The following is a 26812-nucleotide window of genomic DNA, read 5'->3' as shown; positions in this document are numbered from 1 at the left end:
CTGGGAATAATGCTGCTATGAATGTGAGTGTACAACTGTGTCTTTGAAATCCTGCTTTCAATTCTTTTGCGTACACTCCCAGAAGTGGAATTGCTGGATCATATGATAATTCTGCTTTTATTTCTTGGAGAACCACCGTACTGTTTTCCATAGCTGCTATACAATTTTCCCTCGAAGAGTGCATAGAGGTTTCAATTTCTTCATATATTCGCCAACACTTATTCTCAGCTTTTAAAAGTAGAAGCCATCTTAGGGGATGTGAGGCAGTATTTTGTTGTAGTTTTGATTTGCGTTTCTCTAATGATTAGTGATGCTGAGCATGTTTTAACGTACTTATCGATCATTAGTATATATTCTTTGTAGAAACTTCTATTTAAGTTCTTTGCCCATTTTTAACTCAATTTTTTTTGTTGTCGAATTTTAGGAGGTCTCTATATATTTTCTATATTAATTCCTTATCATATATATAATTTGCAAATATTTTCTCCCATTCTTTGGGTTGCCTTTTTATTCTGTTGAGAGTGTTTTTTGATGCACAAATTTCCTGCATTATTTTCTTCTTTTGTGTTTAATTGATTTGTTGTAATAAAATGTTTCAATTCTTCTCTCATTTTCTTTTGTGTATATTATTTTATCTTTTTTTGAATACTGTTGGAATTACATTTAACATTATAAAGTTAGAACATTCTCATTTGAATTTATACCAGTTTAATTTTAATAACATAAACAAACTCTGCCCCTTTAACACCCTCTGCTCCTTTAACACCGCCACCATTTTCAGTTGTTGATGTCACAAAATTACATCTTTATACATTGTATGTCCAAACACAGAAATAATTTTTAATGCATTACTTTCTTAAATCATGTAGAAAACAAAATGTGGAGTTACAAACAAAAGTTAAAATAATATTAGCTTTTAGATTAGGAATTTTTTTAAAAAAAATGTGTCTCTTAAAACATGTAGAAACAAAAAGTAGAATTACATACCATCATTACAATAATACTATCTTTTATAATTGCTCCTCTATTTACGTTTATTAAGATCTTTATTTCACCATACGACTTCAAGTTACCGTCTGTGGTTCTTTCATTTCAACCTGCAGGATTCCTTTAGCATTTCTTGTAGGGTCAGTCTAGTGGTAACAAACTCCGACTGTTTTTGTTTATCTGGTAATATCTTAATTTCTCCCTTACTTTTGAAGGACATTTTTGCCAGATATATAATTCCTGGCTGACTTATTTTTTCCTTTAGCACTTTGAATATATCAGGCCATTACTTCTGGCCTCCAGCGTTTCCAATGAGAGATCTGCTGCTGATCTTACTGAGGATCTCATATGTGACACATCATTTATCTCTTGCTGTTTTTAAAATTCTCTCTTTGTCTTTGCCTTTCAACAGTTTGATTATAATGTGTCTTGGTGTGTATCTCTTTTGGTTCATTTTATTTGGAGTTCATTAAGCTTCTTGAATGTTTACAGTCATGTCTTTCAACAAATTTAGCAAGTCTTCAGTTATTAATTCTTCAAATATTCTCTCTCCTCCTTCTCTTTATCTTCTAGGATTCCCACAATGCATGTTGGTTTGTGTGATGGTATCTCACAAGTCTCTTAGACTCCATTCCCTTTTCTTCAATTTTTCTTTCTGTTTTTCAACTTTTATAAATTTGGTTGTTCTATCTCAAAGTTCACTGATTCTTTCTTCTTCCCACTCAGATCTGTCTTTGAATACTTTTAGTGACTTAATTATTTTAGTTATCGCACTTTTTAGCTCCAGCATTTCTTTTTGGTTTATTTTCAGGTATTCTATCTCTTTATTAATATTTTAATTTTGTTCGTATGTTATATTCCTGACTTTTTCTAAGTCTTCTTTTAGTTCTTTGAGTATCTTTAAAACAGTTGCTTTAAAGATTTTGTCTGATAGATCTACTATCATATCACTTTCAGGGACAGTTTCTGTTGGTTTATTTTATTTATCTTTAAATGTGCAATACTTAACTTTTTATTTATCTTTAAGTGGGCTATACTTCATATGCACTGTGACTTTTTTATTGCTGTTGAACACTGAACATTTGAAGCTAATAATATGGTAACTCTGGAAGTCAGATTCTCTCCCATCCCTAGGTTTTGCCTTCCCTTTTTTTTTTTTTTTTTTAATTTCATTCTTATAGGTGGTCTCTGCACCAAGGATCAGCTTGAAGTGTACACTTAAGGTCTTCTCAGGTCTTTTCTGAGCCTGAGCCTACCCTCGAGCATGCATGGTGGCTTTCTAATTTCCCTTGTATATGCAGTTGCCTTTTAAGGTTGTGTCTTCAGTGTCTGGTCCCAAAAGGGGAAAAAGAGAAAAATGAAGGGGGAAAAGGTGCTGGCCATTTAAATTCCCTGGAAGTTATTTCAGTCAGACGGGGAGAGCTTGTAACAGTGAGAGAGATGAAAAGACAATGGCCATAACCTCTTTTTGTGTACTTCTGTGATCAGAAGCAGCAATCTGGAGATCAGAGCACAAATACCTAATAATTGCAGGACAGGGTCCTGTTCGTCCACCCTGGCTTTCAAAATTGTGTGAAAGTTGTATTATATAAAGCTGCTCCAGGAACAGGTGCACAATTGCCTGCCACTGGGCTTAGAGTGGGGGATGGGTAGCTGCTACTGTATTAAGAGCTGAAATTCACCAAAATTCACCACATACCGTCTAAGCTGTCCCCTGGAAGATGGAAGCCTTCCATAGACTCCAGAGTTCTAACATATATATAGTTACATCAGACAGATTCTTCCAGTGCAATTGTCATCTAGGTGAGGAGCTAGATTTCTGGTAGTTCCAACTCTGCCATCTTCCTAGAATCCTCATCTGTGGTTCTTTTTAAAGTTCTCTTTTTCCTTAATTTCTTGGGCATTGATCTAGTTATGTACTGTAGATAACTCAACTTTCTGTATTTTGGGAGTGACTTGAATGATTTAATAATTTGAATATAACCTTAATGGAAGTTTCTGTTAGTGAAGCTTTCATTCAGTTTCTGAAATAATTGTTTTTACACATATATATGTCCAATTTCATTAAGAAGCTGACAATCTAGAGTGGACTCCTTAATTAAACAGAAGATTGTTAATTCAGTGAGGTAAGTGATAAATGTGAGGGGTAAAGTGTTAGTTACCGAGGCAGCTCTTAAGAGGAGTATCTAAGCAGGTTTAGGTGAGTGTGAGATCAGTGAAGGTATTCTGGACGTCAAGATATATAGACTGAGAGGTGCTCCAGAAGTAGCTAGGTGAAGAGAAGCGGCTCTTTTTATATCAGTTTTAAACTCTGTAAGCTAGGTTGTTTCCCTTGTAGAGCCCCAATGAGTGATTCTGATAATACACATTTTCCTTCACATCCTTGTTTTTCATAATAGAATTGATAGCATTCGTAAATTTACTCAAGGGTGAAACCAAATATTTTGACATGTAGAGGATTCTAAAATCATAAAAGATTATTAGTAAGTGTTATCTTATTAGGTGATCATTAAATTTTAGAACTAGAAGGATCATAAGCCTCGCTTTATAAAGTAAGGGAATTAAAATAAATGATGATCTGTAGCTGAGAAAAGAAAGCCCAAGGCCTCCCTATTGGTTAGAGCATAATTAGGATCAAAACAGAACTTCAGACACAGTTCAATACTTTTTCTGTTTCATATAATTATTTTTACATTAACAACAACAACAACAACAAACAACAACAACAACGTGAGAACAACCCTGATTAGCTTCACACTAGGTTGGCACCAGGAGAAAAAAATAATTGACTTTCTTGTTTATACCACTTCCGTCACCTTTGCTCTGGTCTTCATTCTGCATTGTTGGCCTCTATTTTTTCTGGAAAGTTTCATGGCAAAAAGGGTGAACAATACCAAAAAGGAGAGGAAGACTACTACATTCTCTTTTTTCCCTTTATAGTTAGGTTCATTTGTTTTTGTGCTAGCAGGGCCAAAAAATAATTTATTGGAAGAAGATTAGAATGCTTTATGAAATCCTAAAGAAGCCATTGAACAACCAGGGTGTGGGAAAGAAAAGTTTTACAGTATTTCTGGGATCTTCAGCAGCTTATTTGAAATATATGGATCTTTCCTGTGGGATCTCACCATAAACGAGACTCAGCTCAGAGCTCCCAGTCTCTAGGCCTCTCTATTCACTGTGGTTAGGTTGTGGGGTCTATGTGCATACAAGGGCTTGCTCTGTTCAGGATGGTGTCTTTCAGGTTATAACAGGGCCTGGAAAATGATTGCTATGGTTTGGATATGGGTTGTTTGTCCCCAGTAAATCTCATGTTGAAATTTAACCCCCAGTGTGGTGGTGTCAGGAGGTGGGGCCTGGTGGAAGATGTTTGGGTGATGGAGGCAGATCCCTTGTGAATGGCTTGGTGCTGTTCTTGCAGTAGTGAGTTGTTGTTCTTGGGAGACTGGATTGGTTCACAGGGGAACAGATTAGTTCCCTTGAGAGTAGGTTGTTATAAAGCCACGATGTCCCTTAGTTTTGGGCCCTGCTTCACACACGCCTGCTTCCTGTTTGACCTTCTCCATCGTGTTACGACTTAGCACAAAAACCCTCACCAGAAGCCAACCAGATGCTGGCGCCATGCTTTTTGTACAGCCTGCACAACTGTGGGATAAATATACCTTTTTTTTTTTTTTTTTTTTGAGAGGGAGAATTGCTCTGTCACCCAGGCTAGAGTGCAATGGCACTATCTCGGCTCACTGCAACCCCTGCCTCCCAGGTTCAAGTGATTCTCCTGCTTTAATCTCCCAAGTAGCTGGGATTACAGGTGTGCGTCACCACACTTGGCTAATTTTTATGTTTTCAGTAGAGACAAGGTTTCGCCATGTTGGCCAAACCTTGATCTTGAACTCCGGACCTTAAGTGATTTGCCCACCTCGGCCTTCCAAAGTGCTGGGATTACAAGCATGAGCCACCGTGCCTGGCTTGGCCAAAATCTCTTTTCTTTATAAATTGGCCAACCTCAGGTATTTCTGTATAGCAACACAAAACAGACTAAGACAATGGGAAACCATCAGTACACATTGAATGAGTAAGTGAATGGAATTCCACAGTCCCCTGTGGAGAAAGCACCTGGTTGGTCCTGCCTGGGTCAGGTGTCTGCCCCTGCTCCCAACAGCTGTGGCAGGAGTTGGGATAGTATACAGTTGGCATGAAGGCCTGCTATAGGTCAGGATACTCATCAGAGAAGAAAGACTGTCAGAGAAGGGGGCTGATGACTTGAAAGTGAGTTATTTATGTTTGTTCTTAAAAGACTGAGAGGCACCCAACAGTTCTGGAGAATTGGCATTTAAAATAAGAAAAGATTATTGTATAAACTTTGGTGTCTTTTCATGTATTTCATCTAAACTTGGTATTCCAATTAGCACATTTCTGAGAAATAAAATGTCATCTACTGTAGGATGAACCATTTCTTTGTGTACCATTAAAAAAGAAGAGATGTTAAAGAAGTAGAGTCTAACAGGAAACACTGAGATGGAGCTCAGGCACCAATAACTGATCTTGTGGTACAAAGATAAATGAGAAATAAATCTGCCACACCAAAAATACGGCAAGGTCCAGCCTGGCCAACATGGCAAAGCCCCATCTCTACTAAAAATGCAAAAATCAGCCGGGCATGGTGGTGCATGCCTGTAATCCTAGCTACTCAGGAGGCCAAGACAGGAGAATTGCTTGAGCCTGGGAGGCGGAGGTTGCCCTGAGTCGAGATCACACCACTGCAGTCCAGTCTGGGCAACAGAGGAAGACTGTGTTTAAAAACAACGACAACAACAACAAAAATAAACCCAGCAAGGACACATGACTATTTAAGTTGTAGTACTGGAGGAAAAAACACCATACTGCCTCAATGTATGAATGTTAAGCAGGCACTCCTACAGGTTTGCTGACTGAATTCATGCAAACAGTGTGGCCTAAACAATCCCAAGCAAATGATTTAATATCAAGTGATCTCACATTGATAGGGCCCCATATGTTTGGCATAAACAAACCCAAATCCTCTTCAGGAGAACTGCCAGCAGCTATTGTAAGATGCCATCTTATTTTAGCAGTGTAAATATGTACAAATGTGTGTTTTACAATCTGTGAAATTGGCAATGTGCTGAATAATTGTGGAAATTCATCCAGTTCTCCAGCATCCTAGATTCACAGATTAACCACAGGATAAAAGTGGGTTTTGAGAGAGTGAGGACAGTTTAGCTAGGCAATGATAAAAGGAGAAATATATGGATATCAGAAAAGATTTAATCTCCTGGCACATCAAAGTTGATTTAGTCTCCTGAAACAGCAATCCAGAAAGACTACTTTATAATTTTAGCATCCCCAAAGTATCATTTTAAATTCAGCCTTGAGAAAATGCATAAATTAGATATTTGTCTTGGTCTTTTCCATGTGAGATCTTTCTGTCTTTTCTTCCTCATTCAGAGAATCATCATTTCATCCCATTCTTGTGGCCTCAGGAGAGGATCAGTATCAGTTATTTTCTTCTTGGTATAAATTTGTGTTTATACATTACTTCTTTCCTTTTTTTTTTTTCTTTCCTGAAAATGTGTTTGCAACTGTGGAAGAAATTTTCAGGCATTTGCTTAGAAGTGGAGGAAGCGTTGGATATCAAAGTCTCTCGTTAGCACACCTGTAATTATATCATATGAGCAACACTCTTGCCTTCCTCTTTCTATTTCCTCCCATTTTTTATAAATAAAATATCTCAAAATGTCAACAGTAATTATTTCTGTTTGATTTTAAATTATTTCATTTTTCCTCTTTATATGCATTTTTATTTTCAAAAATTTTCCCTATGGACATACATTGCGTTTATTTAATTTTTAATAAAAAGAATACTTTTATATAAATTAGAAAATAAAACCCAGAGGGAAAAGTGTTCCCAGTAGGAAAAGCAACTTCTCTTTTTTCCTTCCCCCGACCAGAAGTAATATATTTTCTTTTTTTTTTTAGTTGTCTAAAAATAGTTAACTCCATATTATTGAATAATATGCTTACATCACTATTTCTTTTCTTTCTTTTTCTTTTTTTTAAGACAGGATCTCATCCTGTCACCCAGGCTAGAGTGCTCTGTTGGGATGACGGCTCACTGTGGCCTCCTTGACGGCCTGGGCTCAGGTGATCCTCCCACCTCAGCCACCCAAGTAGATGGGACTATAGTGCATGCCACCATGCCAGGCTAATTATCTATCTATCTATCTATCTATCTATCTATCTATCTATCTATCTATCTATCTATCGTCTATTTATCTAGCTAGCTAGCTAGTTGTTTGTTTGTTTTTTGAGACAGGTTCTTGCTCTGTAGCCCAGGCTGGAGTGCAGTGGTGCAATCTTGGCTCACTGCAACCTCCAACTCCCAGGTTCAAGTGATTGTCCTGCCTTGGCCTACTGAGTAGGTGGGATTACAGACACCTGCCACCATGACCAGCTAATTTTTGTATTTTTTTTTGAGACAGAGTCTTGCTCTGTTGCCTAGGCCGGAGTGTAGTGGCACAGTCTTGGCTCACTGCAACTTCCGTTTCCTGGATTCAAGCGATTCTCCTGCCTCAGCCTCCCGAGTAGCTGGAATTACAGACGCCTGCCACCACGCCTGACAATTTTTTTTTTTATATTTTTAGTAGAGACAGGGTTTCATCATATTAGCCAGGCTGCTCTCAAACTCCTGACCTCATGATCTGCCTGCCTTGGCTTCCCAAAGTGCTGAGATTACAGGCGTGAGCCACAGCACCCGGCCCCAATTTTTGTATTTTTAGTAGAGAAGGGGTTTTGCCGTGTGGGCCAGGGTGGTCTTGAACTCCTGACCTCAAGTGATCTGCCCGCCTTGGCCTCCCAAAGTGCTAGGATTACAGGTGTGAGCCACCACGCCTGGCTGTAATTTTTTAAATTTTATGTAGAGATGCGATTTCACCAGGTTGCCATGTTGGTCCTGCTTGGGTCAGGTGTCTGCCCCTGCTCCAGATAGCTGTGACAGCAGTTGGGATAGTACACAGTTGGCATGAAGGCCTGCAATAGGTCAGGGGTACTTATTAGAGAAGGAAGACTGTCAGAGAAGGGGACTGACAACTTGAAAGTGAGTCCCCAGCTCAAGTGATTCTCCCACTTTGGCCTCCCAAAGCTTTGGGATTGCAGTCGTCGGCCACCACACCAGGCCTATGTCATTATTTCTTTATCGGTTTTAGGTGTTCTCTATTCAGAGCATTTGCTCACTTGTACTACTCTCTGCTGTCCTTCCATTCTCTCCCAGTTTTGAGAGTTGTATCATTATTGGTTTTGCTTGTAACTTTACATGATTGATGTAAATCTTTGCTTCTTGTTCCATCAGTTTCAGGAGCACCTCTCAGTTCCCCACCCTGTAATAGGAGGCTCTCAAAGCCTCTGACATTCTCCGCATCTCTCCCTTCCCTTCACCTTCCAACTTCCCATATTGCTACATTGTCATGCTTGATATGACTTTTTCATTCTGTATCCATCATTAAATTGCCTGAGCTTTATCCGTGTGTTGATTTTGAATATCGAACAACCAATTAAGAGCATTTAAATAAATCACCATGTCAACATTGTTCAGCTCAGAGCTAAGCAGTGAGCTACAACCACATTTCGTCTCTCTGGTTCCGACACGACCCCCTGCCTCTCACAGAAGAATTTTCCCTTCATTTCAAATGCGCTCTCCTTTCTCCCACTTCTCTGATTCCTCTTGGAGTAATTACTCTGACTACTCTTTGAGAATTACTCCTGTCACATTTGAGTTTGTTGCCTTATATTTGGATCATGATTTTTATTATAATTCCCCATTTTCCCTTGAATATCTCATTTTTCTCCACTGGGAGATGAAGTTTATGTCCCTTCACCACGTCCTATATATTTTACAGATTTTTACTCCTCATTTCATATGTTGTTTAGTAGCTATTTCATCTTTTCTTAAAAACCATCTTTTTTTTTTTTTTTTTTTTTTTTTTTAGGTCTCATTGACTTACTGTCGTAATTTGGACTGGTTACTTTCTAGCCCGGAGCACAGCTATCATTCAGAGATTCCTTTTCCATCATTTCCATATCTCACATCTTCTGTCTTGGATTTCATCCTTTGTGTTTGCAATATATTTTAAATTAGCTATCTCAGAAAATGGACACGAGAGATGGACTTTCTGAACTCTTATCGTACAAGATTGAGTTTATGTTGGCTTCACACCTTGATCAGTTTTCTAGGGCTGACATAAAAAAGTACCATAAATTGTATGGCTTAAAATAAGTGTCACAGTTCTGAAAGCAAGAAGGTCAAAAGTAAGGTGTCAGCCAAGTTGGTATCCGAGGGAGAATCTGTTCCAACTCCATCTCCTAGCTTTGGGTGGTTGCCAGCAGTCCTTGGCATTCTTTGGCTTGTAGTTGCATTGCTCCAGCTTCTGCCTCTGTTACTGCCTGGTGTTTTCCTTGTGTGTATCTGTGTTCTTCTGTCTTTACATGGCTTTCTTAGGACAAGGGTCATTGGATTTAGGGCCCACTCCACTTCAATATGGCCTGATTTTAACTTGATTACCTCTGCAAACACCCCATTTCTAAATTAGGTCCCATTTTCACAGGTACAAGAGATAAGGACTTCAACTTGTCTTTTTGGGGGACACAATTCCGCCCACAACCACACTGGGTAGATAGTTTGCCTGGGTATAGAATTCTAGGATAGAGATAACTCATCCTCAGGGTTTTCAAGACCTTACTTCACTCTAGCTTAGAATCATTTTTGCTGATGAGAAATCTGATGTCAGTTTAATTTTATTTTGTTGGAGTCCTTTTTTTAAAAAAAAAAAATCTTGGGGCATGGTTAAATCTCTTTATTCTTAATGTTCTAACATTTTAACATGATGTTGGCTCTTTCATTTGAAGACTTGTTTTTCTCCAAACCATTCCCCCTTCTCAAGACTGGAAAATGTCCAATTATTTCTTTGATAATTTTCTTTTCTTTATTTTGTCTATTCTTCATTTCTGGAAATCTTATTGGCTGTTAGCAGACAAGGTTCAATGAGAGGAGCAGAATCACTAAGAATGATGTAAAATAAGGGACTTATTATAGGAATTTATCCTCATACCATTGTGGGAGCTGGTAAAATGATCTTGATTTGGCTGTTTCTTCTGCATCTGGTGCTGAGCTTGAAGTTACAGGACAGGTGTTAGGGGTTAAAAGATAGAAGTAAAGTGGGGAGAGCAGGACACCTGGGACTTGTGAAGTGAGTAAGAAGCTGGAACCTCTCTCCTTCTATCACAGGTACTTGTGATGGCTTCTCCCTGTTGCTAAGTCTCCAACCTTGCTTCCGTGGGTGCCCCGTGGTAGATACTAGTATTATTGTATGGAGTAACACTCAGACCTAGCTCAGGAGTTGGAGAAGTTGAAGGAAGAGAGAATGTGGGAGCTGGAGTCCTGGGCCTGCAGTGTTTTGTGCTCACAATGTGAATGGGCAGAACCACGAAACTGTGCATGAGCTGCACAGCACCAGACTCGTATCAACCTTGGTAGAGCAAGTATTACTTTACTTTCATGGTCCAAATTCCATGTAGATTTTTCTTGTGGCCAGCCCTAACAAGAAACAGAGAGATAGGAATTCTGGAAAATAAAGTTTAGCTTAGTCAAGTTGACGTATTTCAAAGCCAACAGAGTTGGGCGTTGGACCTCCTGAATTGATCTTTTCTTCTTCTTTTTTCTGTGCTATTTTCTATTTTTTTGTCTTTCAGCTCTTCATTCTGAGTGGCTTTCCTTATCTTCCAACTTTTTAATATTATACTTCTTTCTTGACAATCATAAATTCAATTTTGAAGAGTTTCAGCTTATTCTCTGATACTTTTTAATGCAATCTTGGTATTACTGTTTGTTGTTGTTGTTGTTGTTTGTTTTGTTTTTGAGATAGAGTCTCACTCTGTCTCCCAGGCTGGAGTGCAGTGATACGATCTCAGCTCACTGCAACCTCCGCCTCCCGGGTCCAAGTGATTCTCCTGCCTCAGCCTCCCGAGTAGCTGGGACTACAGGCGTCTGCCACCACGCCCGGCTAATTTTTATATTTTTAGTAGAGATGGGGTTTCACCATGTTGGCCAGGCTGGTCTTGAACTCCTGACTTCAAGCCATCCGCCCACCTTGGCCTCCCAAAGTGCTGAGATTGTAGGCGTGAGCCACTGCACCTGGCTGGTTACTGTTTTTCATGTATGTAATGTCGTCCCAAATTTCTGTGAGAACGTCCTATTTTTTTTTTTTTTTTCTCATGCCTCTTCTATTCTGTAAATTATTTCTGTTTTTTCTGGGATGACTTTTTTTGGTATCACCTTTTTTTTCAACAAGCTATTATTTTGTTCCCCATTTCATTTTAATAAGAGGTGTGGAGACTAAAGCAATTCCATCTTGGATGTTAATCCACCATGTTAATTTCTCATTAATCCCAGTTCTGGGAAGGCCTCCAAGATTTCCAGCTTATTTATTATTCCTTGTGTAAGAGTAGGTACTTAACCATAAATTTCCGGTCAAAACAACCTTGATGTTACTGTGCTACAGTTTTCCTACCTATCCCTTCTGAAGTATGTATACCCTTTCCCTATGGCACGTGACTACTGGTTCTGCGGGTAATGGTGCAGGAAGCTACCCTCTCATCTTATGGCTGCCCAAGATAAGGCTTCTGTTCGTAAGTCACTGTTGAATGTTTCTTTCTGAGAAACTGGATTTGTCAGTCTCTTTCTTCAGCCCCACAAGTTCCTCAGCCTTTGTGGGTAGATTTGCCTACACCTGTCTACCACAGAACAATGCAATAAGAAAGCTGACTAGGGGCTTGGTGCCCATGGATGTTCTTGTTCACTGGTACATTTAAGTTAGGATGAGCAGATGGATGGGGGCTTCCCTATTCCCAGCCTCAAAGCCAAAATATGGATATTTTGTTCAGAGGCACAGAGCCCAATTTAAATGTCCTGTTCTCTCTCAAATTTTTTTAAAAAACTTATTTAGCAAAGAACCCTTTGCTATTTTGCCTGGACGTGAACATCTGGCTCTCTGCCTTTTTTTGTTAAAGGGATGAAATGAAGTTAATTGTCTTATACGCATGTACACATACACAGTTAATCCCCTGATATCATTTTTCACCCTGCCTTCATTAAACCTTCTAACTGAGATTTCAAAGCCTCTCAGGAGTTAGACAATTGAACTCCCATTTTCACTGTAGGTCTCTTTGTACATCCTAGGCTGAGGCTGATATGTTTAGTGTATCAGCTGTATTAGATCTTACAGAAATTGATTGAAATCCCTTGTCCATTGCAGACCTCCTCCTGTTCTGTTTTATTCCTTCACTACTGCTTAAATGGAATCTTTGAAAGGAGGGAAGACAAATTCATCTAAGACCTTTTTCTTAAACTGGAGTTTATTGACTTTAAAACCAGAAAAATAACAAGTAATTTATAAAATACACCCAAGTCTTATGGACTTCTATAAATACATAGTACCCTGGCTTTAGAATACAGATTTTTTTTTTTTTTTTGAGACAGGGTGTCACTCTATCACCTAGGCTGGAGTGCGGTGGCATGATCTCAGCTCACTGCAACCTCTGCCTCCTGGGCTCAAGTGATCCTCATGCCTTAGTCTCCCAAGTAGCTGAGATTACAGGTGCCTGCCATCACGAACCTGGCTAATTTTTGTATTTTTAGTAGAGAGGGGGTTTTGCTATGTTGGCCAGGCTGGTCTTGAACTCCTGACTTCAAATGATCTGCCTGCCTCGGCCTCCCAAAGTGTTGTGATTACAGGCATGAGCTACATGCCCAACCAGAATTCAGGTGTTTATTTCTTAAAATATGACAATCTTTTCCTCAAATAAGTGTCAAAAACAGGCAATGTCACCTTAATCTCTTACTGGTTTTTCTTTCTCATGGGATGGTACAGAATTAGAGTATGATGGTGTCCTGGGTGAAAATGGTAGAAGGGATGCTAAGTATAATACAATGGAATAGTTTATTCTCTTTAGCTCAGTGGTTCTCAACTGGGGACTATTTTTCCTCTTGGAGGATATTTGGTACGGTCTGAAGACTTTTTTGGTTGAGAGAACTGAGGATATTCTACTGGCATCAGTGCATAGAGGCCAGGGGTAACTGCAAGCATTCTTTTTGTTTTCTCTTTTGAGACAGGGTCTTGCTCTGTTGCCCAGCCTGGAGTGCAGTGGTACAGTCATACCTCACTGCAGCCTTGACCTCCTGGACTCAAGCAATCCTGCCACCTCAGCCTTCCAAGTAGCTGGGACTACAGGTACGTACAACTATGCCTGGCTAATTGTCAAATTTTTTGTAGAGATGGGGTTTTGCTATGTTGCCCAGGCTGGTCTTTAATATCTGGGCTCACACAATCTGCTCGCCTTAGCCTCCCACAGTGCTGGGATTATAGGCATGAGCCACTGTGCCTGGCCTAATATTCTTAATACATAGGACACAACAAAGAATTATGTAGTCAAAAATGCCAATAGTGCTGAGGTTAAGGACTTTTTCTCTTGTGCAACAATGTGAATACACTTAACATTACTGAACTGTACACTTAATGGTTGAGATGGTAAATTTTATGTTAAATGTATTTTACCACAATTAGAAAAAATGGGTCCTTATTTGCTAGGAAAAATTTCTGTTTACCAGTTAGTTTTATGCTATTTGATCAGAAAAAGAACATTTTATTTACTTCTCTGCTCTGTTAGAGCTTACTTCATTTTTAAGATTGAAGTATGTGGTGAAATACAGAACGGAGCCCGTATGTGCAGATACCCTAGGAAAGACAACTAAGCTACTGTGCCAGGGATTGCAAACCACAGACATGAACTAACTATGGATAACTTAAGCAATAGACAAAATGTATTGGAAGGCAGTGCAGTCAGTTATAAATCTGGAAGAGAAGCCCTACACCTAAGCTATGAGAAGGACAGGGCCCAGGGCAACCTCGGGCAATCTGTCTGGGTGCAGGATTCAATAGGCAGTGTCTCCAGAGCCCCATGGCCAGTTTGAATCCACCTATAATCCCTCCAGTGTTTTTGGGAGACGGTGTCTGATAGACCAAGCTTGGGTGCTGTACTCTTCTCTCAGCCCAGGCAGCTTGTAGCAACCTATGTGACATCTCATGAAGATTGTACACAAAGGGAAAAGGTAGTTTCTTGTCTCCAAAAGTAGGGTGATGCGCAGATTAAAACAATAGACATCCACTTTAGCTGCAAGATAGATACTGCCTCCTGCTGTCGAAAATCAAAATACAAAGAGTTAAACAAACAACAAAATGTTTAATCACCACTTTTGCTTACTGTGAACCTTAGGGAAATCATTTAATCTCTGTTTTGTCTTCTACAAAAGGAAGAACTTGAATTTAATGACATAACTTCCTTTTCATTCCAGCATCATGTGTGTGTGTGTGTGTGTGTATATATATATATGTGTGTGTGTGTATATATATGTGTATATATATATATATTTCCTTATGTTTTAAAAGGGTCTTTGAACTCTTGTTCACATACACTTTATATTTTGCCTGGATTGTGGATTCTCCTCTCATTTGATCTATTCTGGGAATGGCTTCCTAAGGCTGCAGGATAGTTCTGAATTTTGGGATACTGATCTGCTTTTAGGGTATGTGTGGGAGGGATAATTTTTATCGGTAAGAAAGTAAATTTCAATTGTTCATCTCCCTATAGAGAAAGACATGCTTGGGTATTGGGAGTGTGCAGGAGGAGGAAGAAAGAGAAGGCTGAAATGGCAAAGCCCTTGCCAGCTCCGTGTTCTGCTAATTAAGGTTAAACCCTGCACAGAGAGTGCTTCACCCAGAGAAACACAGTGGGTTTCTGTGTGTGGAAAGGGAGGACCTGAGCTGAAGGACATCAGGAAAATGAGTTTCTGGGGAAGTGAGAAGGAGTGGGGTTTAAAGACAAGAGATGTTGGGAGAGAGGTGATAGGAGGCTGCAGCCTGCAGAAGTAGGTGGCCAGTGAGAAATTCCTATCTGGGATAAGTAAAGGATTTGGGCTGGGTGCGGTGGCTCACACCTGCAATCCTAGCACTGGGAGACTCAGACCAGTGGATCACTGGAGGTCAGGAGTTCAAGACCAGTCTGGCCAATATGGTGAAACCCCATCTCTACTAAAAATACAAAAATTAGGCAGGGATGGTGGCATGTGCCTATAATCCCAGCTACTTGGGAGGCTGAAGCAGGAGAATCGCTTGAACCCAGGAGGTGGAGGTTGCAGTGAGCCGAGATCGCATGCCACTGCAAGCCAACCTGGGCAACAGAATGAGACTCTGCCTCTGCCCTCCCCCCCCCAAAAAAAAAAAGATTTGAAGGATGGGAATAACATCCAATTTTAGTTTTGTTCAATTTTATGAAAATTCCACTATTTATGCAAATCTCCAGCAACATCTACCTTTTCATTGAAGCCTGTAGCACTGGTTTGTAGAAAGTTAAAGAGAATAGGGTGAGACCAATATCTGGGTTGGCATGGGGAAAAGGGAAGGGAACCTGGAGAGTGGCTGCAGTAGGAGAGGTTGCATGAAAATCAGCAGGTGATGGGGAGGTAGGAACTTGGAGCTGGAAGTGACGGTGAGGTGGTAAGTTGTAAGTTGTTGAAAATTCTCAGACATTTGTGGGAAGAATTGGATTTTCCAGAGGACTCAGAGTGAGAGCACGGGCCACAAAGGTAAGGGGAAATTAGTGTAACTTTAGGCACACTAGTGAACGATAAAGAGGTGGAGCTCCTACCTTCCCTCTTGCGTGGAAGGGTGAGGTGCAGCAGAAGACCCCAAAATAGTGTGGTGGGATTCTTTCTTTGTCCTAGTCTTTCTTTTCATTGTATAGTATGTCTTCACTTGCCATAGAAAGAGTGCTCCCAAATATAAATAAATTTACCACAGAATAAACATTTTATTTATTTGTGTACATAACATTTATTGACATCTACCCACTGCTAGTATAGATGAGTAAGACACAGTCACGCCATAAATGAGTTTATCCTTAAAAGGAGTGAAAGACATTCAAAAACCAACTGCAATAAAAAAGGGTGACATAATTGCTAAACAGAGTGGAAGAACAGTGCTTATCAATTCTGATTGTGCAACAATGATATAAAACCCAATGAATGAATGGATGTTCTCCTTGAAGTTTCTATTTCTTTCTTGAATTACTTCTCTTTCCTATTGAGAGAAAAAAAAAGAGAACATTCTGATGTGTAGAAAATGCATAAAAACCATCCTAAGATTATACAGACAAAGGAAATGTCACAGAAAGTATAATCTATTATTTACTCAGCCCAGTTCTGTGTGCCTGGGACAAAGATTCTGAAGAACAACCTCCAGAGGCTAAGAAGGCAGGATTGACTGGAGTGTGGGCCTAGGGCTCAGGTACCTTTGTATCTTGTCTCTACCAGTTTACTAGCTGTGTGACCTTAGGTAGTTTACTACTTAACCTCTCTTAGCATCGGATTACAAATCTGTAAAATGTGGATAATAATGTCTCATTGAATTCTTGAATTAAATGAGTCAATCCATGTGAAGTCTTGGAATACTGCAAGTACTCAATGCATGTTAGCTATTATTTATTTATTTTTTGAGATGGAGTCTCACTCTGTTGCCCAGGCTGGAGTGCAGTGGTGTGATCTTGACTCACTGCAACCTCTGCCTCCTGGGTTCCAGCAATTCTCATGCCTCAGCCTTCCGAGTTGCTGGGACTACAGAAACACACCTTCATGCCTGGCTAATTTTTGTATTTTTAGTAGAGATGGGGTTTTGCCATGTTGCCCAGGTCTCAAACTCGTGGCCTCAAGCGATCCCCACCCGCCTCAGCCTCCCAAAGTGCTGGGTAAAGGCGTGAGCCACCGTGCCCAGTCAGCTATTATTTTTATCATTCTGAGTATAGCATTAGGAATCTTGTATCTTAATCACTTTCTTTGGAATCTATGTTTTCTGCTCATATTCTGTTTTAGATTAACTCTCTACATTTACAGCCTACATAATTAAATTCTATTTCCATTTGTCCAGAAGTTACTTCTTTCCACCTCTGACCAGGGGTGCCCTTTTGTCTAATACTTAAGGTTTTAATGTACTAGTCTCTTTTCTTCCTATTAAATTTAATCAGTATGCCTCGGATCTTCTTTATTCTCTTTGTATTTTTCTTAGGGTTCTAAAATATTTACAGACTGCTGTAGAATATTCCATGAGTTTCACAGTTTTCTGTAAGGGGAGGGTAGTATTTTCAGTTTTCTTGGTGATAGCTTTACCAACAATAGTCAGCATTTTGTGAATCGTTTGGACAGCAGTGGTTCGTTAAGTCAGATCTTTTGGGAATAGTTACATAGCATTTTCCAAAGTGCGTTCTCTGAAGTACTATTTTATGGGACTCATTAAGACCCGTAAAAAGGATTATAATTTAGGAAACACTCGGTTAAACGTTTGTTCAATAGTCTATACTCTCCAATATTCTATGTACCTGAAATATAGTAGGTAGTGTTTCTTGAACTTATTTCTCCATAGTCGCCTTATCTGGAAATCACCCTGTAGGACTAGTGTTCTGAGAATACATTTTGGTACATGCTAATTTATAGTAAATGCTAGGTTGAACTGATATCTTAAATCCAGTGTCTTACTGGAATATTTCTCCCTTGAGGACAATCCTCTATTATGTGGAAGCACTTTCGTTGCTCATGTGATCATTCGAAGAGTCTTATATGATCTTTTTGCAGTGTATTCTCTTCATCCTGATCTTTTTTACTGGCTAGGTTTAGTTATATCTGCTGATTTAAATATGCCATTCTGTATTCTTTTATCCTTACTAGGATAAAAAGCTTACTGGGCAGTGATAGGCAGGGATATGTAGTAGAAAGAGTATGAAGTCACATAGCCCTCATTTGGAATCAAGGCTCAAGCACTTGGCAGTCACATGACCTTAGACAGCCCACTTAGCCTCTGTGAACCTTACTTTCGTTACCTTTATCCAGAGACAGAGGTTTTTATTCTTGTCCTTTGATTTCTTTCTCAAATTCTACTTTTGGCTGACTCAATTCAGTAAATCCAAATCAGTTTTCTTAAAAAAACTGAATTTGGAACTTGATTAAACCAAAAAAGCATAGACTGGGACATGGGATATACATAAGTATCAAGACCAGGAATGATAAGCAGTTTCTGTCCGTGGTTAACCACTTTCTCTGCATGTATATGCAAACAGGAATAGTAGGGTCACTTTTAATTATTTAGAGTTGAATCTTTAGGAGTGGGCAGCTATGAAGAATGGTGTTTTGTCCCTTCAATCCACCCCTACAGGGGACACTCTCCTAAATAAACTATTTAAACTGAGAGAGGAAGAGCAGTGGGTGGCAGCTTGAAGAAAATCTTGACAATATCATTTGCATAATTTTACCATATTGTACTATGTTACTGAAACTCACAATCAACATCTGCAAGGTATAACACAGCCTAGTTATATTTTAAGTATCTAAGGTCCCCAGTTCCTCCCCTTAATAGGCTTTTTGATATAAGTTCCAGTGTGGTTTTCCAGGTAAATACCCACTTCCTCACCTTTCTTTTCCTACCCCACTCTAAAAAGAAAATGTGAAATCCTCTTATTTGAAATAATAAATATTACCATATAGTTTCTGAATGCCTTTAATATCATCCTGGGAAAGTTTAAAATTTTGGGGATCTCCGTTTCCATAGGTCGGATACATCACTGCATTGGGATCAGAAGAATGTCCCATACCCAAAGAATGGCCAAGTTCATGCGTTGCAGCATACAGGAAGTTAATTCCTACAACCGAAGAAGTGAGAAACTTATGATAAAAATAGCTGCATATATTATTGTAATATTACATATAATATATGATATCATAATTTAAATAACTAAAGAAAAATACCCAATTTTTAGCCCTCGGTAGCTTACTTATTTGTTTCTAGGCTTTCAAAAGTGGAGAGAGGTTAGAAGGATAATCAGAATAGGAGTACTTTAATCTCATCACTACTTCTGCTTCTTAAAAATGTGTAATGTTTTTTATTTGCTTCTTTCATTCAGGCAGCAATACTCTGCAGTGGAAAGCAAAGGCTTTAAAAGCACTAAGACCTAGGTTTGAAATGTAGCTCCACTGCTTACTAGCTGGACAACTCTGGACAGATTAATTGATGTTGCCGAGTCTCCGTTTCTCACCTGTTAAACAGAGACAGTAATTCCTGCCCTATAGATTTGTCATGATAACTAGAGTTTCACAATATTTGGGAAGTCACAGCCATTCAATAAATGTTAGTGACTTTGGATATCAGAGGAGAGAAAGTTGGCTTTGAGAAAGCGAAGATTGAAAGGCAGGATCTCCAGGCAATGCTGAGTTTTGTCTTTCATTTTGATTCATTAACTTATATTACATATATCCTTTGCTCTCCTTCAGACTCATTGAAAGGCTTTACAAGTATGTGGAAGATGTGAGCCTGTGAGTTTGAGGAGTGGCCAGAGCTCTGGTGATGTAGCATTGAATTGAAGGAAACTGCCTTTTACCTACCTTAAGTGGGAAGAAAAAAGAATGAAAAGAATATGCTAGATGTGAATGGGAGGCAGCATCACAATTTTACATAGATTTTCAAAGCAAGGCAGCAAGCTATGGTGAATTCCCTTTGCCAAACACAAATACAAATTTCCCTTTTAGGGCCAGTTGGTAGCCTTTTTTTGTTTTTGTTTTTGTTTTTTTAAATTGTCTCTAGTTGGGATTTTTATGCCAGAGTCTTCTCCATTACTTCTCTGATGTGCCTATAATATCCTACCATGTAAAATGATAAATATGATAGACTAAGTCATGGATTGGTTCTTTTTGGAAAATAGTGAATAATTCCAGAATTGTGTATACTTCTTAAATATCGTAGTTTCTACTTCCCTTTCTTTTCCATTTGGAGCATGTATTTTTTGGAAATATGAAGAAAGAGCTATAATTTATTGAATTATTAATATATTCCAGGCACTATATAGGCATTATCCCATTTAATTTAAAGAATCCTTGATGTGGGAACTATTTATATTCCCATTCCACAGAGGAGGAGACTGAGGCTCAGAGAAATTCAATAACTTGCCCAATGACACAGAGTAATTGGTAGATGTACAGCAAATTGGACCAGTGCTGCTTGACGCCATAGCCTGAGTGTCCATCTTCTGTATGTGTAGCATTATGAGTATATTACATGAAATAATGCATTTCAGGCATATAGTACAGTGTTTGGCACTTAGCAAGGGCTCAATACTTATTATAAATTAAAATAATTATTTAACTTAGTGTAAGTCCAGGATTTTAAAAAGGATGTGGAGTAGAAGAGACATGAGATGCTATACCTAGACTGCTACCATCCGTCCAGCGTTCATCCTCATCGAAGTGAGCATCTCCTCCAAGACCTGGCCCAGGTGCAAAGGCATGAGCCAGCGTGTTTCCTGGCCCATCAAACGGGTATGGGTCCCCATGAGCTGAAAGAAAATGGAGTGATTGTTCTTAGTGACTGATTTTTTTTCTCCAATAATTTTATTTTTCAGTTTATATGATTATTGAGGCTAGAAAAAGCAGCCCAGTCCAGGCCAGGCACGGTGGCCCACGCCTGTAATCCCAGCACTTTGGGAGGCTGAGCTGGGTGGATCACCTGAGGTCAGGAGTTTGAGACTAGTCTGGCCAACATGGTGAAACCCCATCTCTACTAAAAATACAAAAATTAACTGGGCGTGGTGGCACATGCCTGTAATCCTAGCTACTTGGAAGGCTGAGGCTGGAGAATTGCTTGAACTCAGGAGGTGGAAGTTGCAGTGAGCCGAGATCATGCCACTGCACTCCAGCCTGGGTTACAAGAGTGAAACTCCATCTCAAAAAATAAATTAAAAAAAAAAAAAAGCAGCCCAGTCCAAGTAGCTGGCATTGTTACACGCTGTCAGTTGCATTCACAGGGTAGTTGGGGTGCTTTCTTGGCCCAGACACTTTTTCCTTTCACAGAATCATTGCTCATCACTGATAATCACCATATATTGAAAGCTTACTGGATATAGGACTTAAAATGCAGTTATATCTAACTTAGGGTTGCATTTAAGCTTTTGTTAAATTTGACCATTTTGCTCTGTCAAAGGGTGGTGGGAGGGAGAATGAATATGAATACTGCATTTGGCAGGTAATTTGTACACCATTTCATATTTTTTTTTTTTCTTAAAAACCTAGCTTATTCTTTGTGGGCATAGTAAATAGTCTCTTAGAGAGCCATGCTCAAGATCTCTTAAAATGGCTTTTGATAGTCCTTTAATTTGTGATGCAGAGCTGGTTATCTTCAAGGTGATATGAGGCCGGTCCAGTTTATCTAGCTCTTAAAAAACTTGTAGTGCTATGATTAGTGCTTTCCCATAGCATTTTCTTCAGTGTTTTCAATATTGTGGGTTGAAGTTCAAATTTCAGCTACAGTAGCCGGACAGTTCCACATAGAACAGACCTAAATGGGCAACATTTTTCTCTAAAGTTGCACCACGAAACACTAGCAATTAAGAACAGTTTATGTATATGTGTTATATATATATACACACACACACACACACACATATATAACCCATATACTAAAAAAAGGGTTTATATAAAAATATATATATATTTGCATATATGTATATATTTTTATATATACATATATATTTGTATATATACTATATATGTATTATATATATACACATATATATTTGTATATATACAATATATGTGTATTTTTTATATATATATATATTTTTTTGAGACATAGTCTTGCTCTGTTGCCCAGGCTGGAATACAGTGGTGTGATCTTGGCTTACTGCAACCTCTGTCTCCTGGGTTCAAGCGATTCTCATGCTTCAGCCTCCCAAATAGCTGGAATTACAGGCATGCGCCACCATGCTCAGCTAATTTTTGTTTTAGTAGAGAGGAGGTTTCACCATATTGGCCAGGCTGGTCTTAAACTCCTGACCACAGATGATCCACCTGCCTCGGTCTCCCGAAGTGTTGAGATTATAGGCATGAGCCACCACGCCCTGGTGGGTTATATATTTTTAAGTTCTTTAATATGAAAGTTTCCATTTCCTACTTCCTTGCCACATGAAAGGCATTAGCAACAGGTTATATACCACTTCTCAGGGGCCTCTTGAGGCCTTTGGAAGCTACAGCTCTTTCTGTTGATTTAATATTGATGTTAGCTCGATACATTGTAAACATATAGTCATGTGCTACATAATGATCTTTCAGTCAACAGACCACATATACAATGGTCCTGTAAGACTATAATGGAGCTGAAAAATTCCTATAGCCTAGTGATATAGTAGCTGTGATAATGTCATAGCTCAGTGCATTACCTTTTCAATGTTTGAATATGTTTAGACACACAAATACTTGCCATTGTGTTATAGTTGCCTACCGTATTCAGTATAGTAACATGCTGTATAGATTTACAGCCAAGGAGCAATAGGCTATACTATATAGCCTAGTTGGATAGTAGGCTGTATCACCTGGGTTTGTGTAAGTGTAGTCTATGATGTTAGCACAATGACAAGATTGCCAAAGGTCTCATTTCTCAGAATGTATTCCTATTGTTAAGCAGTTCTTGACTGTACATACAAATAATAATTCACATTACAAAACAGAGATTGGCAAACTTTTTCTGTAAAGGATCAGATAACAAGTGTTTAAGCTTTGTCATCTCTGTCACAATTGCAGCCTGACCCCAAACAGTCATAGATAATAGGGAAATGAAGGATCCTGACTGTGTTCCAGTAAAACTTTGTTTACAAAAACAGAAGGTGGGCTGGATTTGGCTCAGTGGGTCCTAGTTTGCCGACTGCTCCTATAAAGACTGGCTATATATTACCAGATTATAAACATTATAACAATATTACTAAATCAATCTATCTATCTATCTATCTATCTATCTATCTATCTATCTATCTATCTACCAATCAAATCTCATTGAAGGATTTTAATCCTCATAAGAAAAGAGCACTGATATAAACCATGAACAAACAAAACAGGACACAGGATTAGCCTACAGGAATCTTTCTTACCTCCTCGTGCAAAGCCAATCATGATGTCAGCAGTTCCCCATACAACTTTCCTGAAATGCAGGGGGATCTCTTTGCCCCACATGTTTAAAGCCTTTGACACTAATCGATCCACTGTAAAATGCGGTAAGTCTCGAGTATATGATACAATCCTAGTAGCAAACAAGAAAACAATGTTTGACCTCTTAGGAAACAGGCTTCATTGTTTTTGCCAAAATGAGCCAGAGCAAAACTAACCTGTAGGTAACTACTTTGGAAGTCCATTTTGGGCTATTTGGAAATAGTGAGTATTCTGCAACATCTGGCACTCCACATCTGGGCTTCTGCATTATTTCTATGATGCGGGAGTTTAACATTCCAGTTATAGGCAGGCCAAAGAATTTTTCCATCTCCTTGAGTTTGGCTTCTAAACTGTTGGCATTTTTTGTTTCTGAGTCATAGAGATAAAATCTCTTGAGATAGTCCTATTGAAAAGAGAGTAATTAATCCATAGTTCTTGTTTATTATCTTCTTTTATCTTAGAAGCTTATACATCTCTTGCCTTTGGTTCCTGTGGATTCAAATAATGATTTGAAGACAGAATAATTACATAGTCACTGAGTAAAATAAGTGTGCATTAGTGAGGAGAAAATTTAATATTGCTAATGAAGCACTGGCATGCCATTTCATGAGCAAAAGAAAAGAATCCCTCAGTTTTAAAAAAATCCCTTTAAATGTTTGGGGCAGAAATACACTATACACTTTATAAAGCCTGGATGTGTGTAAGAGCAATCAGGAAGCATGTACCAGTCTGTCCTCAGGGGTACAACTGGGACCTTCTCTCTGTGTTATCATAGACCCTGTGGGGGAGAGCTGAGGTCAACCAGCCCTCTCTAAGGTCCAGCTGAGATGTAGTTCCAGCCAAAAGTTAAAGGGTCTTAAAATTTTAGCTCTGGGAAAAGATATTAGCAAATTATTAAGTAGTTCAATTTAATAATCCAGCGAAGGAACCAAAGCTTATAACAACTAAATGATTTATGTGCCCAGGTTCACACCTTAAATTAGTAGCAGAACTGGACTTGACTTTCCTGACTCCTAGGCCCTCTTTTCCCTCTTTCTGCTCATTCCATTCCCAGCCCCTCTTTCTGCTGGTAAATCTCTAGTCAAACCCACTTTGGGAGATTGTAGTATACAGTAGGTCTCCCAGGTTTATTCCACACAAAGTTGGGTTCCTGGGAATTTCTCTAAAGGTTCTCAGTATCTGGATATGAGAATAGGAATCCAGCAGCACAAATACAACAACAGAAGTGAATGAACTAACAATAGCAACCTCAGAGGAACATTTTTAAGCACTTACTAGTGCCAGGCACTCACATATTTATTTTATGTAAACCTCATAACCACCCTATGAAACAAGTATGGCATTGTTATCCCTATTTTATATATGAAGAAACACAGCTCAGAGAAGTTAAATAAATTGCATAAGATCACCTCGTGAGTAACTGAAGGAGCCAGTATTTGAACTTAAGTGTTTTGACTTCTATACATTAGAAACATGTGTAGGGTTATATGATGCCTGATAGTATTGTTGTTAAAACGATTTAAACATTGACTTACTAATTTGCAGTTTATTTTGAGTAGATGGTAATGGTTACCTGTCTTAGGACAGCTCAGGAATATGCAATTTATGTAAGAAATCTTATTAATATTGTAACTTTTTTTCCTGTTGCCAACAGTTGTCTCATTAAGTACCACAAATACTTATGTTCATCCATGACAATTGATAACTGATCCTTTACTTAAAAACAAATAACCCATTTAATCCCTTCTAGAGCTACAGACTTTACCAAGACACCCTCTGGATGTGAGATTTGGTAAATCTTTGTTGAGATGACTTTTCCTATTTTTTGTTAAACCTAGCTAACATCCCTCCGAGTAAAGAAACTCTAAGTTTCTGCTAACCTGCACTCTAAGTAAAGAAACTAAATGCAAAGTACTCTTTCTGGAGAATTCATTAGGTGGAACCATATAAAATTGCTGTTTTGGAGATTTTAAAAGTTAAATACTAGTAACTTCATGTGGTTCAATCTAACTTGTTATAACTGGAACTTTTTAAAAGTCTAAGTTAATGCAAATTAAAAATTGACTTTTCTTATGCTTAAAGCCTAAATTTACAAATAATGCTTATGAGTAATCATACCATTAGTTGACCAAATAATAATTAGTAGACTGCTTGTATTTATTAGACTGCTTATTAAGAAGCATATTGGAAAGAACATGATTTTTGAACCAGAAGCACTTGCCCTTGATTTCTATCTCTACCACTAATAAGTATACGAATCAATTTAACCTTGGTTTCCTCTTTTTATAGAACTAAGGATTAAATGTCACAATGTATATGTAGTACTTTATAATCTACAATTGTTACATACATGCTAGTCAGTTTTGTTATCACCTCATTTACTTACTAGAATACCCCGTGTGGTATAAAACACATAGTATTTTTTTCTGCTGAACACAGGAGAAAACAAAGTCAAAAGTTAATGCCTTGTCTATCGTCATTGATTTGTTGGAGAGTTGTAACTTCTACCCATGTTTTCTGACTTCAAATATCTCCATTACAAACAGTTTTGTAAATATACAAACAGTATATTTACAAGTTGTATCTTAAGAGGCAATATTCTGTATGCTATAGAAAAAGAATCTCAAGTTATAATAAATAAAAATAAGAACTTAATTTAAACAATGTTTCAGGTACTGTGTTAAATGCTTTACAACACCCTCATTTGGTTGATACCATGCTTATCTCCAACTTCCAAATTGGAAACCTGAAGCTTACAGAAGTTTAATGACCTTCCTGAGTCTATCTACATAGTGAGTGGAGGGTTGGAACTCAAGCCCGATTAGAGCAGACTCTGAAACCTGCTTTTAATGGCTACTTGATGAAAACATATATTGCTTTTATAATCAGAAAAACTACCCCAAAGGAAATTCCACTGCAATGCTAACATGGGAAGGGAAATAATTGAAAAACACATTTCTTAATGTAGATGGCAAAAGAATGGAACCCCAAGTAAGTGGGCTGTGACATACCTGAGCCTGTTTCCACTGGAGCTCACTCATGCCTCCCGCCTCCCGAGGCAGCGGCAGGGCCAGGCTGCCAGGCAGCAGGCACACAGCACATAGCACGGTGAGTCGCATAGCTGCCATACAGAGACAATTGTTCTTGGACCTATGGTTGATTTGGTGTTTTCTGCTAGTGACTGCAGAAATTTATATAGCTTCTGAGCCTCAAATGTGGAAATAGGTGACTCATTTGAGTGTTTTCTTTCTTTTTAGAGTCTACAGAACTTTGAAAGTATGTGTTATTTTTCATTAACTAAAACGAGGAAGTATTACATCCTTATTGGCAGGAAGCACACAATGTATTTGTCTTTCAAAGGATTTTTTTTCTGTCTGCCGCAAAAATTGAATCCATGAGAAACCTCATTTGTTTGCCAAAGTCAAATGACTGCTCACATAGGTCTTTTCAATTTAAAAATGTAGGGAGGCATCATTCAGGACATGATTGTACCATATATTTTTAAAGGATTTTTTTAAAATTGAAAGGTATGAAAAAGTGCACAAAACATATAAATAATGAAATATAATTAAGCAAAGACTGTAACAGTCACCAAAGTCAAGAAATAGAACATCACCAACATCCTGTCGTTCTCTATACAGGGGAAAGATGGCAGGAGGCAGATGGAGATGCTGCTGTGCGGGTGGATTAATGGCG

General features: G+C 38.6%; 2 protein-coding genes across 8 annotated transcripts in view; one reads left to right on the top strand and one right to left on the bottom strand.

The window, feature by feature from the left end:
• Positions 1 to 26812, top strand: part of LOC103877852 (endogenous retrovirus group K member 7 Env polyprotein-like) — a 337491-nt gene that overhangs the window by 49892 nt on the left and 260787 nt on the right. The window lies entirely within an intron of this gene.
• Positions 15896 to 26317, bottom strand: MMP7 (matrix metallopeptidase 7). The gene is made up of 6 exons (XM_003910597.5): positions 26128 to 26317; positions 23293 to 23519; positions 23059 to 23207; positions 20347 to 20475; positions 18628 to 18789; positions 15896 to 16184 (listed from the first exon to the last, which is right to left on the bottom strand). Exons 1-6 carry the CDS (start codon positions 26242 to 26244, stop codon positions 16156 to 16158), a joined length of 813 nt encoding a protein of 270 aa, XP_003910646.1. The 5' UTR covers positions 26245 to 26317; the 3' UTR covers positions 15896 to 16155.

This window comes from Papio anubis, chromosome 12, assembly GCF_008728515.1.
Source record: "Papio anubis isolate 15944 chromosome 12, Panubis1.0, whole genome shotgun sequence".
NCBI classification, from domain to species: domain Eukaryota; kingdom Metazoa; phylum Chordata; class Mammalia; order Primates; family Cercopithecidae; genus Papio; species Papio anubis.
This window is presented reverse-complemented; position numbering and strand designations above follow the sequence as displayed.